At 40.0% G+C, this 14,509-nt stretch overlaps 2 protein-coding genes across 2 annotated transcripts in view; one reads left to right on the top strand and one right to left on the bottom strand.

Annotated features, from left to right (window-relative positions):
* Positions 1-322: 322 nt before the first annotated feature.
* Positions 323-14,509, bottom strand: part of LOC145778750 (NADH-ubiquinone oxidoreductase subunit 8-like) — an 82,010-nt gene continuing 67,823 nt past the window's right edge. Inside the window, exon 2 of the mRNA XM_082590334.1 lies at positions 323-785. Coding sequence (XP_082446460.1) covers positions 578-785 — 208 coding nt within the window. The 3' untranslated portion in view covers positions 323-577. The remainder of the gene's footprint in view (positions 786-14,509) is intronic.
* Positions 5,818-14,509, top strand: part of LOC145778698 (uncharacterized) — a 56,421-nt gene continuing 47,729 nt past the window's right edge. Inside the window, exon 1 of the mRNA XM_082590254.1 lies at positions 5,818-6,183. The gene's annotated coding sequence lies outside the window, so the exon portion shown is untranslated. The remainder of the gene's footprint in view (positions 6,184-14,509) is intronic.

The raw sequence follows: 14,509 nt of genomic DNA on the forward strand, positions 1-14,509 counted from the left end.
ACCGGCGCCCTTTCGATTGCCGTTCCAGGGTTCTCACCACTCGGCTATGCAGCCGACAGGTTCTTTCCACTAATTGTCGCTGAATGGAGAGCTGTCTTTGAAGTGCACTGTTTAAGTGCACACCCGGGGAGTTGAACCACCGTTACTTGATCTCGCCGTTTCCTCGTTCACAAAATCGGTCGCTTTACCGACAGCGCTATCAGGTTCGTTCGACTGCAGAGTAATGGTGGCAGTCATCATATCTGGTCGCTCGACGTTGTTTCCTCACAAACTGATATCCCGGAAAAATAAGAAATGCCGGAAAAATAAGTTTTAGGCAGACTTGTCGTAAAATTTAATGAACATACCTAAGACATCTACAAGCGGCACAGGAAACGCAACACTTGCACAACTCTTCAGAAAAACCGGTAAATGTTACAAAAAGAGTGGTGCTTAAAAACAAAGTAAAGCAGGTATTTTATAGTTTGTTTACCCAAGTTTGATGCGGAAAATCTTCCACACAGTTGAATAACAAATCTATATGTGTCCAAACAATCATGAGAGGAACTCAAATAAAATGTTTATTTTGCATCGTGTATTAGCGATATAAATAATCCGCTTGAATATTAGCTTCTATTTCCGTTTCCCATTTGTCTCCGTTTTCTAGAAGTTTTTCTTTATTATAAAGCAATTCTTCGTGCGTTTCGGTGGAATATTCGAAATTGGGGCCTTCTACAATCGCATCGACGGGGCAAGCTTCTTGGCAGAAACCGCAGTAAATACATTTGGTCATGTCGATGTCGTATCTGAAATATTGGTACACATGAAGCATTTGCAAAAGACATAAAACAATCTAAGCAGCCTACAACAGAGGTCACAAAAATATGTAGTAAATTCAGGCGCTATACGAAACGTTGGCTACGCTTCTGACCAACGCTGGTCTTACATATTCATAGCAGGTTATATTTGTACTGTAGCGCTATCAGAAAAGCAATAGCAGCATTGAAAGGCTGTTGTTAAAGTTGTAGCAAATGATGGTAGGTCCTACCGGCCGCATTTGGATGATTTGAAAGAAAACAACAAAATTTTTGTGAATTAGCACAACGTTGGCAATGCTTCTGACCGACGTTTGCCAATCACACAACTATGTTTTTACTAAACCCATGACTAAACCACATAAAAAGAAGTTTGTATTGGTATTTTTAAAAATGAAACAAATAAACATGAAATATATGTTTGATACCTTTTTGAACGCATAGTCAGAAAAATTATAATTGTTGGCATATTGCTGGCAATGTTAGACAAAATTGCCAACCATGTGCCAACACATCCAGCATATAGCCGACATTGCAAATTTGTTTATTTTGTGGAAACGTGTTGGCTAATGGAAACTTTAAACTGTTTCGGTATCAAGCACGTTATCGCGTTCGCGTTTTGTTGCTCTTACCATTTTCTAGTTTTCTGCTCAGTTTGGCATAAACAGACAGAAATGAAATTACTTTGTTGGCAAAGCGTTGGCTACACTTCTGACCAACGCTGGTCTTAAATATTCATACTATATTCCTACGATATTAGAAAAACAATAGCGGCATTGATAGCTTATTATTAAAATGTAAAATTGTAGCAAAATGATGGTATACATTTGCATAATTTGAAAAAAAAAAAATTGTTATGAATTGGCACAACGTTGGCAATGCTTCTGACCGATGTTAGCCAATCACACAATTGTGCTTTGAAGCAATACCACATGAAAAGAGGTTTGTGTTAGTATTTTTAAAGATTAAAACAAATCAACCTGAAATAAAATCTTTGAGAACTTTTTGAACGCATAATCAGAAATATTGTTATTGTTGGCAAAATGTTGACAAAATTGCCAACCATGTGCCAACACATCCAGCATATGGCCGACATTGCAATTGTTTATTTTGTGGAAACGTGTAGGCTAATGGAAACTTTAAACTGTTTCGGTATCAAGCACGTTATCGCGTTCGCGTTTTGTTGCTCCTACATTTTTCTTGACCTCTGCTCAGTTTGGCATAAACAAACTGAAATGAACTTACTTTGTTGGCAAACCGTTGGCTACCCTTCTGACCAACGCTGGTCTTAAATATTCATACTATATTTCTACGGTATCATAAAAACAATAGCAGCATTGATAGCCTATTATTAAAATTTTAAATTGTAGCAAAATGATGGTATACATTTGCATAATTTTAAAGGGAACACCGAAATTGTTAAGAATTGGCACAACGTTGGCAATGCTTCTGACCGAGATTGCCCAACCACACAGCTATGTTTTGAAGCAATATAGGCTAACATAAAAAGAGGTTTGTGTTAGTATTTTTACAGAATAAATCAAATAAATCTGAAATAAAATCTTTGAGACCTTTTAGAACGCATATAATTAAAAATATTGAAGTTGTTGGCAACATGTTGGACAAAATTGCAACCTTGTGCCCTCACATCCAGCATATAGCCGACATTGCAATTGTTTATTCTGTGGAAACGTGTAGGCTAATGGAAACTTTAAACTGTTTCGGTATCAAGCACGTTATCGCGTTCGCGTTTTGTTGCTCCTAAATTTTTCTTGACCTCTGCTCAGTTTGGCATAAACAAACTGAATTGAAATTACTTTGTTGGCAAAGCGTTGGCTACTCTTCTGACCAACGCTGGTCTTAAATATTCATAGTATACTTGTACGGTATCGGAAAATAATAACAGCATTGATAGCTTATTATTAAAATGTAAAATTGTAGCAAAATGATGGCATACATTTGCATAATTTGAAAGAAAACGCCCAAATTGTTAAGAATTGGCAAAACGTTGGCAATGCTTCTGACCGATGTTAGCCAATCACACAATTGTGTTTTGAAGCAATACTACATGAAAAAAGGTTTATGTTAGTATTTTTCAAGTTTAAAACAAATCAACCTGAAATAATCTCTTTGAGACCTTTTTGAACGCTTAATAAGAAGTATTGATTGATTGATTGAATCTTTATCCTCGGACTGGGAAAGCTTCTTGAAGAGCTTAATCCTGGCAGTTTCGCATACTTGTAGAGGCTTTGAATCACTGACGCAGGCCCGGTCACCGAGATTGACAGAGTGAAGTTTCCGATTGTTGAAGTCTTGTTGCCGGGGAATTATTCCATCCATTAAATGCCGCTGAATGGAGAGCAGTCCTTAACGTGCGTTGCTCAAGCGCTCACCCCGAGAGTCGAACCAGCGGCGCTTGATCTTGATGCTTCTTCGTTCCAGAAGTCACGCGCTAACCAACTGAGCTATCGGGGCGGAATGTTGGACGAATGTTGGCAAAATGTTGGCAAAATGTTGGACGAAATTGCCGACCTTGTGCCAACATACCCAGCATATAGCCAACGCTGGCCCAGCAATCAATGTTTGCTGGGGCGCTTGAGCAACGCACGTTAAGGGCTACTCTCCATTCAGCGGCATGTAACGAATGGAATAATTCCCCTGCAACACCACTTCATCAATTGGAAACTTCACTTTGTCAATTTCGATAACCGAGAAGTAAGCCAGTCTATGTGAAACTTCCAGAATTAAGCTCTCAAAGAAGCTTTCCCACTTCCAAAATAAAGATTCAATAAATTTATGCATGTACCGTAGCCTACCCACAGTCTTTATATTGTGGCCTACCAGTAGGCTATATCTACTGTACCGTAGCCTACTGCGTAGCAATTTAGCCTATCTACTGTAGCCTACATGAGTGGTTCCCAAACAGGAAAAATCTTTTTACTCGGAGAGGAATTTCATGGCTTTGTTGATATATTTGAAAACGTAGGTGCGTTATGATAAAAAAAAAACATATTGTTCTAAAAATACCCAAAAAATGACCAAAACAAATTATATTTGTCAAACTTTTTTGCTCTCCACTCCACTCACTCAGTGCCGGATTAAACATTAGGCAAAGTAGGCACGTGCCTACAGGCAGGGCCGGATTTAGCTGATGGGGGGCCGGGGCACTTTTAGATCGGGGGGCCCTCCTGCAAAAATTTTTTTCAAGCCTACGGCGCGAAAAACCACCTCTGCGTCTACAGTAGCATCAATCCAGCACTGCACAGCATTTTGCAGAAACTTCAAAGGCTGAAAGGAAGAAAAAATATCACAAAATCACATTTTTTTCACGTAGGGGGGGCCCTTCAAAAGTCGGGGCCCGGGGCACCTGCCCCCTCTGCCACCCTCCCCTAAATCCGGGCCTGCCTACAGGCCAGTCAAAAATCCAGGCCACTTTCTTGGATGAGTGTAGAGAGAATTTTGACTGTTATGAGCAGCAGGCACGTGATCGCAGTGGCAGCAGCATACTGTATATAAATCTGAAAGTCGGCGAGCACCAAAGCGGCAGAAGCATGTCAGTGATGGAGCTGCTACAGATGATGTGGAAGGGGTGTCGGGCCAGCAAAAATTTAAAAGCAACACGTTTTATGTGATCATCGACCAACTGAAGAGTGCACTACAGAAACGTATCGATGCATATTCCATGGTGCTGCAGAGGTTTGGGGCTTTAACTGAGTACGACTCCATGTCTATTAAAGACATCGATGTTGCTGTTGCAGGTCTGGTTGGTGTGTATTCAAAGGACCTGTCTTCCGACTTCCCATCAGAATTTCGTCAGTTTATGTGCTGGTATAAAGACTATAAAGAGCAAAGACGCGATAAAACAACGGCAACAGGAAGTGCCCAGAAGATGTTTAAAATGCTGCACACTACTGGTGTTGATAATGCATTTCCGAACACTGAAGTAGCACTTACAATATACTTGTCTCTAATGGCTACGAATTGCTCGGGGGAACGCTTGTTTTCACAACTAAAACGAATTAAAGACGTTAAACGATCAACAATGTGTCAACAACGTCTTGGTACACTGGCACTTTTGTGTATTAAAAGCCATCTACTCCGTAAGATTGACCTCCAAAAACTAGTTAACGCGTTTTCAATCGCAAAAACGCGCAAAGTTGTTATTTAGTTAGGCATATGACCAAGTTTTTGCACGGTACCCTGTGTTATAGTTGCAACAACGATCTTTGTGACAATGATTTGGCAACATTGATAATTCCAATTTTTTAGTTGGCAACCCTGATTTTCGGGCCACTTATAAAATGTGCCTACAGGCCAGAAGACCCTTAATCCAGCACTGCACTCACTCCCTCCACTCTCCACTTTTCTGCCCTGCAAGCCCTCCACTCCCCCTTTCCGCTTCATATATTTTGACATTAAGTTTTGCATTGCATTGTTTCTTTATGTTACAAATTTTACTTTGTTAAAACTCTGGTCCTTTCTCAACTTCTTTTAAGATCCACTTCTGCATTGCCGACATACGGTACCCTATTAACTTTTTTTTCTATAAAATCTTAAAAATTGTTAACACTTTGTTAAAAAGATGAATGTAAAAAAATTTTCCACCTTGTAAGAGTTTTCCGCCCTAAATTCTTTCTGGCCCTATCTTTAAGAGCAATCACCAGGGCTGGATTTCAGCCGGAACGGTCCGGAACGCCGGTCCAGAAGCTAGATCAAAAAGTTGACTTGTCTGGAACGGCGTTCCGGAAGCGCAAATATTTTATGCTCTTTAATAATGTTTGGCCTGTTCAGAGTAGGCTAGTGTTAATATGGTGTTTTTAATTTGTATCATTCCTTTGATCCGTTATTGTGCAACCTTGATGCACCTTGACTGACCTTCCTAGAGCCACAACCTGACGTGTACACTGTACACTCGGATATTTTATTGAGCCACCTTATGACGTCACAATTAGTTTTTCCTGTATTTTTCCATTTTTATTATTGACTGTTTCCCACTGCTTAGCACCACTCTTAGTATGCCTTGCCCTATTCAAAGTAGCTTTGTCGGCTATGTCTGAGCAGTCGTGGTACCAACTGGAAAGAGTAGCAATAAGAACAGTTTTATTCCGCGACCTATTGGTCAAGATCCCCACAGAAGTACACCGTGGAAGTTCAGTGCCGTCAAAGTAGGCTACTGAACACACGTTGGGTAGCCTCGAGTTTCCGCACAGTTAATGCCGTCTGGGATGGTTTCCTAGCACTTGTCGAACGTTTCAAAAAGGGAGCAAGTAGCGACACAAGAGATTCTCGGAAACGTGCGAAATATCAAGGACTCTTGTCGAAGATAACATCCACGGATTTCTTGTTGGACTTGGCTTTGATGTACGAATCCTTGCAAGAGTTATACGAAGTAAGCCTCGAACTGCGAAACAGAGTAGGCTATGTAGCATTTGGGATGCAGATAACAAAATTAATAATCTTGCAAAATTATTTGAAATAGGCTATGTAGGAACGAACTGGGCGACATTATTGCAATGCTAGGATGCTGAAGAAAACTTAGAGTCCAAAGGTGTGGACTGTGGAATTGCATTTAAACAATTGCAGAAATAGCCCGCCAATCAATCCCCGCATCTTCTATCATCACTTAGGAAATATCATCCAAGATCGCTTGTTGAATTCAACAGACCCGTCATTTATTAACGCCTACAAAATACTTGATCCAACTACTTGGCCAGAGGACACAGTAGGCTAATGACACCCGAAGAAAACGAAATCATTTAAGTGGCATTAAAGTGAATACCGTACGATAAATGTCTTGAAAAATTGTGGAACTTGTAATTTTTTGTGTGTTTCACTAAAATACGAATATTTGCGTTGAACAACGCAATTTTTTATTTTTTGTTTATTTATTTGCAATCAGACACAAAGTCCATAGAATTCAAATTTTTAACAGTCATCACACAAAATATCAGACTAACACAACACCAAGCAGGCTACATCAAACAAAGTACAAAATACTGTTGTAGTGAATATAAAATGTAGAATTGAAATAGTAGCCTAATCAGAAGACATTACATTGCGCAAAAGTGGATTAATTGATCTTTTGCAACGTTCTACAAATGCATAGCAATTTTTTCTTAATAGAGCATCAAATGTTAACACGTCGTTCCGTACCTGATACACTCTAGCACTGTCGCATCTAGACAAATTGTGAATAATTCTGTACGAGTCGTTGTAAGCAACTCGTATGCGATTTAAAGTAGCCTAGAAGTTTTATATTATAGTTAGGCTACACCATAGCTGAGAACCATACATTGGCATACAATATGATTGGTACATTACATTTTCAACTTTGATAGAGCAATTTACAAACTTGGACTTAAGCTGATAGGCAGCGACATAAAGAGATCGCACTTGCCCTTTAATATCCGCGTCATCACTGATGGTATCATCAACCAGCAGTAGCCTATACCTAAATATTTCACTTGTCTAACAAATTTAATTTGTGTATTGTACAATGTACAGCCGCATGCGTGGGGAGGTCAAAACTTTAAATTTGCGACATTGATAGACCAATCCAACAGTTTTGTTACAGTTGAAAATAATGCCATGTCTAGAAGCATAGGATTCACAGACATCAATGAGTTTTTGGGTACCTTTAGCACTTGGACTAAATAGCCTACACACAAGTCATCTGCAAACATTAGGTGATTCAAGTGAGATGAACCAGTATTACATCCGACATCTAGGGAATTCAATTCAGTCGATAAGTCATCTATATACAAAGAAAACAGGTAGCCCAAGGACTTAAAACCCCTCCCTGCCTTACTCCATTGGTGACATGGAAGGGGTCAGAGATTTGATTCCCCCACTTTATTCTAATTATTTGTTTTTTATACCAATGCTTCAATCGTACAAAACACATAGGGACATTGCGTGAAACTAACTTGTTAAATAAGATATTGTGATTAACTCTATCAAATGCTTTGGATGCATCCAGAAATACACTAAACACAGGAGTAGCCTATTGCTGTGTAGCCTACTGTATGTAATGAGATACCGGTACTGTTTGTTTATAAAGATAAACACATAAATCTGTGCCATGTTTTGGCTTAAATCTAAACTGATTGTCAGATGTAGGCCTATTTAAAAACGATAAAATATGCTCAAGGATATAATGTTCAAATAATTTGGACACTACAGTTGCCACTGCGATGGGTCTGTCATTTCCAGCATCCTGAATATTGCTTTTGTTGTATTTACAAACATGGATAATTATGGTATTTAAGCAAGGTGAAGGCAGCATACCATGAGAAAGGCATATGTTAAACAATAAGCTGAATAAGAAGCACAATAGTTCATCTGCATAGCCTACACTAGGTGTTCGGCTGTAATTTTATAACTTCCAACAGATCTAAGAGTAATTTGCATAGTAGCATTTGTATAGTTTCTGTAGTAGGCTACATTAATATTTCTCGATATTTGCATAAGCTTCAGTGTATTGCATCAATTATCATCTATCCTATAGACTATATAGGTGATACTTGCTTTAGCAATGTTTTAAACAAGTAAGCTACATCAATTGTGTTGTTTCAAACCCTTATAAGGGCATATTTCTGAATTTCTTCAACGGCACCTAGCGCATTTGAAAAGTAAAAAACTAACGCTCCGGAAGCTAATCTTCTGGAAATCCACCACTGGCAATCACTAACCATAGGGGCCCACTAGTGGATTTCTGAGGGGGCCGAGATGGTACACAGCCCTGTGTGTGATGGTTGAGTACAGGCGCAGTTGGTAAAGTTGTTTACCTTATCGAAACCCACATTTTTTCCTTGTAGCTCATGCTTCTTCCTTATCAACCAGCTCCGCGGCTGAGTGGTTTTGCTTTCGGCTGTGGTGCTGGTAGATCTGAGATTGATTCCAGATAAGGTCAAACCAAAGACTTTAAAAGATATAGCGATTGTGTTCTTTCTTGCATAGCCTACCGCATTGAAAATAGCCTAAGTTTAGTATAAATGTGATAACATCGTAAACCTAATGTAAAAAAAATAGAAATGACCGGATTTGCTAAAAGACCTTAGGCTAGCTGTTTCAGAGCGACAATAACTAAAACAATAACATTATTGTTTCTTGTTAATTCTATGGTCATGGGTTGGATGTGTAATGGTTTACCTGTAAACTAAGAAGTCGAAGTCGTAGGCCTACACTTTTTGCCCAACTCCACAGTAGGGTGGGGTGAAAAAGTAGTAATTTTGGATTTGAGCATTCTCTCGTAGATATTTCTTGTGGAGGTTTGAGAAAACATCACACAAAAAATTTCAGCAATTTTTGACAGCAGGAACCTACCCACTTTTTGAGTTGAAGTTTCATAATATTTCAAAAAATCCCTAAAATTTCAAAGTTTTTTTCGCATTATTTAAAGTTGATATAATATTGTAATATTTCTTTTATACCTAAAACTATTAGTTTCCTTATGTGTTTTTCCCAATATGGGGCCAATAGATGCAAATTAAAGTAGGGAAATGAATCATAAAAAGTGTAAAAATCTTGGATTTTTTCTAAAAATTTACCAAAGTCAAAAGTTACAGTATCTAGTTTTGTATAGGCCAATAATTGCCGCATTCAATAGTTTCCCCGTCGAATAGGGCCTCGTCGAAAAGTGCCGCATCAAATAGTCGTTTACCCTTTCGTGATTGTCTGACAATTTGATAGAGACGGTCTTCTTTCGTTTGAGACTAGATCAAATTTCAGGGCATGTGGTGGAGAGCCAGGTGAGTGTAGCTTCGTCCAGCGTTGCGATACCATGCGTTCCATTTGGTGCCTTGTAGATGGGACATTCGAGAACGACATGGCCAGCAGTTTGTTCCTCCGCGCCGCATTCGCAGGCCGATGAGGGAGCCAGACCTCACTTGTGCATGTTGGAATGGAAGCGACCGACTCCGGTTCGGATTCTGTTGAGCTTGACCCAAGTCGGCCGAAGCAGGTCCATACCAGGGGGGCGCGCCACTGGGTGGAGTATAAAACCATGTAGTTTGGTGTCGGTGGCGCACCACGCTGCTTTCCAGGTATCTTCCATGAAGTGTGCTGCGCTGATGGCATGATCGCTGAATGGATGTAGTAATTCAACAGCAGCTGGCACAAAGGGGTGTGCTTTAGTTGCTTTAGTTCACGTAACTTGACTTTAGTTGCCAGGGGGATTCCTGAGGTGGGATGTTGAGTTTTGCATGGAGCAAGTGGTTAGGATCCCCCGCACGGCGAGCCAGGTGTATGATGGCTCCCTTTCGGCGGATCTCAGCAGGTTGGATGCCTGCAAGGATTGGTAAGTATTCTGTTGGAGTTGGGCGCAGGCATTCAGTCTTCAGTCACAGTTCGCAATGCGTCGTTGATTGGGCTGTCGATGAGGCGAGTGTGGGCACTGCGGCACCAGGCAGGGGCGCAGTATTCAGCAATGGAGTGAACCAGAGCCAGGGTTACAGTTCACAAGGTGTCAGCTCCTGCACCCCAAGTTGTGCCCTGCCAGACGTCTCAGCAGGGCGACACGAGATGTCAGCTTTTTGCGTAGTGACTGTAAACGGTATGTGAGTGACCTGTCAAGTGTAACCCCAAGGTATGTTGGTTCTGGGCAGGGCGGCAGAATTTTTCCGTTAACGGTCACTTTCAGGTCAAGTTTAGCCTCCCTGCTGTTGAGATGGAAGGCTGCCGTCACAGTTTTACTTTCTCTGAGCTTCAGTTTCCATTGATGAAGGTATCCAGATATGGTCGTCATGTCTTGGCTCAACGTCGTTTGTAATGATTGCCAGTCTTTCGCAGAGTACAAGATGGCCAAGTCATCAGCATATGCATATTTGTCAGATATTGTTGATGGTAGGTCATGCGTATAGACGTTGAAAAGGAGGGAGCCAAGACTGATCCCTGTGGGACACCGTTTTTGAGTCGCCGCAGTCTACTTGGTTTTCCGCTTCTGGTGGTAAGGGTAAAACTCCTGTTGTGGATGAGTTCCATGATCATTTTGACCATGTGCCTGTCAGGGAGTAGGCGGAGTAGCTTGTAGACTAGGCCACTGTGCCAAACAGTGCCATAGGCTGCTGTTAGGTCGATAAAAACAGCCCCGCTTTCTTTTTGCCGAGAAACTCTCCTCAATATCCTGAGTTGGTAGTGTGACTTGGTCCACACTGTAGTTGACCTCCCGTGTCGGAAACCAGCTTGTTCTTTGGGAAGCAGTGGGTCGATTATTGGTTTGACACGGGCGTAGATCAGTCTCTCAAGGATCTTGAAAGGGATGCAGAGCAAGGAGATGAGGGCGATAGCTCTTTGCATCGTCTAGTGGTTCGTTTGGCTTAAGGATTGCGACGATCAGAGATCTCCTCCATACTTTAGGAATCTTGAGGCGGCGCAGGCAGGACAACAGGAAATCGCATAACCATGACTTTAGAACATAACCAGCGTGCATGATAAGCTCTGTACATATCCTACCTGGACCAGGGGCCTTACCAGGTTTTAGGTGCTTGAGGGCAGCATTGAATTCGCTTCGTGAGAAGGAGCTAGAAATGCTCTCCTGGTCGGGTGTGTTGATCTTCCAAAGCTTTGTCACTTCTTTGGTAACAAACCGATTGGAAGTACGGTCACACGGCTTATATATCCCATTTTTTATTACCTGCGATGCGATCTTATTAGCAGGAATGGGACATTGTCAAGGTGATTGTCTTGATCGTCCCGTAAGGTTATTGAGTGTGCTTTACGCTGTACGGCTTGAGTGAGAGAGATTGGATGGTCTCTGTCCAGCGTTCTTTTCTTTGTGCATCGAGTCTTCAATCAGTAGAAAGAATTGTGAAATTGGTGACTGATGCATCGTACAAAGTGTGTGGGTTTGATAGAAGACATGGATTCATCCGTGCTGGTATAGCTTCCAGGAATCTGATTCCTGTTGCAGACACAAAGGCGCACTACAGCCAAGCACATTTGTAGATATTGTTAACACTAAAATCAAGTGCTAGTAGCCTATATTTGTGTTACAATTGAATTAGTGATTGTTGAATCCAGTTGATTTTGCATGATTGTCATTTTATATTCCCAAAACTGATTTTAAAATGCAATGGTATTCGATTTTTGGAAAAAATTGCATGTTTTTGCAAAAAAAATAAAGCAATCGAATCTCAAAACCTAAAAAAAACTTGTATTAGAAGCTAGTCCAAGTCAGTATTAGTGCAATGCAAAATAGTATATTGAATATTTAGCCAAAAAAAGTGTCTTCAAAGTTCTATTTTCATGAGCATGTTTTGCATATTTTTCGAAAAAGGCAGAATTTTCAACCTCAAAAGTGGGTAGGTTCCCAACGTCAAAATTTCCTCAAACTCGGTTTCTGATCGTTTTATGTTGTTCCACAAGAAATATCAACGAGACAAAGCAAAATTTTTGGTTCACCCCACCCTACTCCACAGCCCTGGTTTTTAGCTGGTGCTGTCAAAGTGCAGCTATTTTGCGCCATGAGATCATTTGAGCACAAAGAGTTGTTTTTTGGGAGTTTCTAAAGTGGCCGAGTGGTTAGCGCGTTGGGCTCGCAGTCGAGAGCCTGCATATTCGACTCCAGCCACCCGCACTTGCTGTTGTTTCTCTGGGCAAGAAATTTTATGACAATTGTACAGGGGTATGACAAATACACTGGGGTAGACCCCAGTGATCGATTTCGAGTAATGGGTAGTACCAAGTTTAAGTCATAAGTATAGTAGACAACCGGAAACAGACATTGGCGTCGGCTGCAGCGTGGGTCAGATGTAGGCTACGTCGAAAGGTGTACACCGATGCATAGCGCTCAAGTCCGCTTTCCCGCAATGCAGGATAAAGATACAAACAAAAAACAAAGAGATGTAGGCTAACGTCTATTTCATGAAGGTGTTTTGTCAAGCACTCGGTGCTATTAGTCCAGGGCTGTAGAGTCGGAAAATTTTTGGCGTGGGCAGAGTCGTTAAAAAAGGTTGATTCCTGCTAGATACAAAAGAACAAACATGAATTTGATTGCCTCAGACATTAGCCTTCTTGAACTTTAATCTGCCTACAATAAGTTTTTTTTTTCAGTTGCATAGATAGACACAATTTGTAATTTATTTAGGCTATGTAGGCTATTTTACATTTACAGTAAGCTACTGATATATTTTTTTAATTTCCAAAAGTGTTGCAACTGTAACGAAAATCCTTGAATTAAGTAAATCATTTCTCTCTAGAGCACGCTTTAACGTTTGGGTTTTGTCGCTTCTACCTTTTTCTACACCCATGGCCATGGAGTTTGGCAAGTGATATTGTTTTTTTTTTATTGATGGTTGGAAATAAAGAACTTTTTGATAATGATGAATACGATAAATAAGTTAACACCAAAACTCAATCACCTGCAACAACAGAACTTTAATACGTTACGTTTCGAAAAACTGGCGATTACTTTTTTTATAAAATCCAAAAATTAAAAAATATCTGTCAACACTGAAGTCGGAGTACGCCTGTTATGTTATATGTCAAGGAGTCGAAGTCTTATACTTTCACCCGACTCCCCATCCACGGAATTACTTTTTAGTGTAGCGTATTGTAATTCAATACGTCAGACTAGAGCAGTGGTTCTCAACCTTTTTTTTTTCGTGGCCCATTTTTGTTTGCATAAAAGTTCTGTGGCCCATTCAGTTTTTATGTAAGAAAAAAAAAGTTTATAAACAAAAAGCAGCAGAACATTGCCTTTGGAATGTTGCTGGTATCCTCTCGTTGAATTCAGGCGCTGACGCTTCACACTATCTTCTTTTTGTTAAAAAAAGTTCATATCTTTATCCTTGTAATTTGGATGAACTTTTTCCAAGTGAAGTTTCAGTTTTGATGGCCTCAATGAATGATGACTAAGAACTTTACAACATAATACACATTGTCCTTTTTCTTCTCTGTTATCAAAAATTGATATCACATATTGAATGTAATTTTCATCAAACCTAAAGCTTCAACTATTGTCAGTTCCTCGCCAAAATAATCCACAAAATATAATTCTGCGCATACTAAACAGCGGTTCTGCAGAAGTTCAACAAGACTACCGCTTATAAAGATGGCTTAATTGTAACCACAAACTAGTCTATTACATAATAAGTGTTGTAAAAACTGAGTTGATGCACAGTAAAACTGCATGTTGCAATAGTTAGAATGATGATTGCCACTTTGTAGCTAAAAACAGCAGCATCATTCATTGTAACTAAACAAAGTACACAAGTGTAAAATTGACTATAGTGACAAAAATGAAACAAAACGTTTCAATAAATCTTTCAATTTTTTTAATATGTCTGTGACCCACCTCAAAATGCTTCTATGGCCCACCAATGAGCCATGGCCTACTGGTTGAGAACCGCTGGACTAGAGGTAGGCTACCATTATCAATTGAAAATCTGTTCCGAAAAAACACTGGCTTTCGATATTAGTCTGTAAGTCGCAATCACATAATGTACCTAGCTATCGGTACGTATTTGTTTAAAGGTACCGGTATTATAGACATATGATAGACAACAACTTAACTAAGTTGCAATACATTGTAACAATGTTTAGCGCCGTCGCTTGTATACGGTGACTGTTGACTGCGATAGGCTCCAATGGACGCTCAATTCATTACGTAACCTAATATTAAAAATGTTGGATAAATAGCTAATTAATAATTCTCTAACAGACTGTAATTATAAAAGCTAGTTTATTTTTTTGCATTCGATAGTATATAAAGACAC

Source organism: Aplidium turbinatum, chromosome 1 (assembly GCF_918807975.1).
Source record: "Aplidium turbinatum chromosome 1, kaAplTurb1.1, whole genome shotgun sequence".
In the NCBI taxonomy this organism is placed as follows: Eukaryota; Metazoa; Chordata; class Ascidiacea; order Aplousobranchia; family Polyclinidae; genus Aplidium; species Aplidium turbinatum.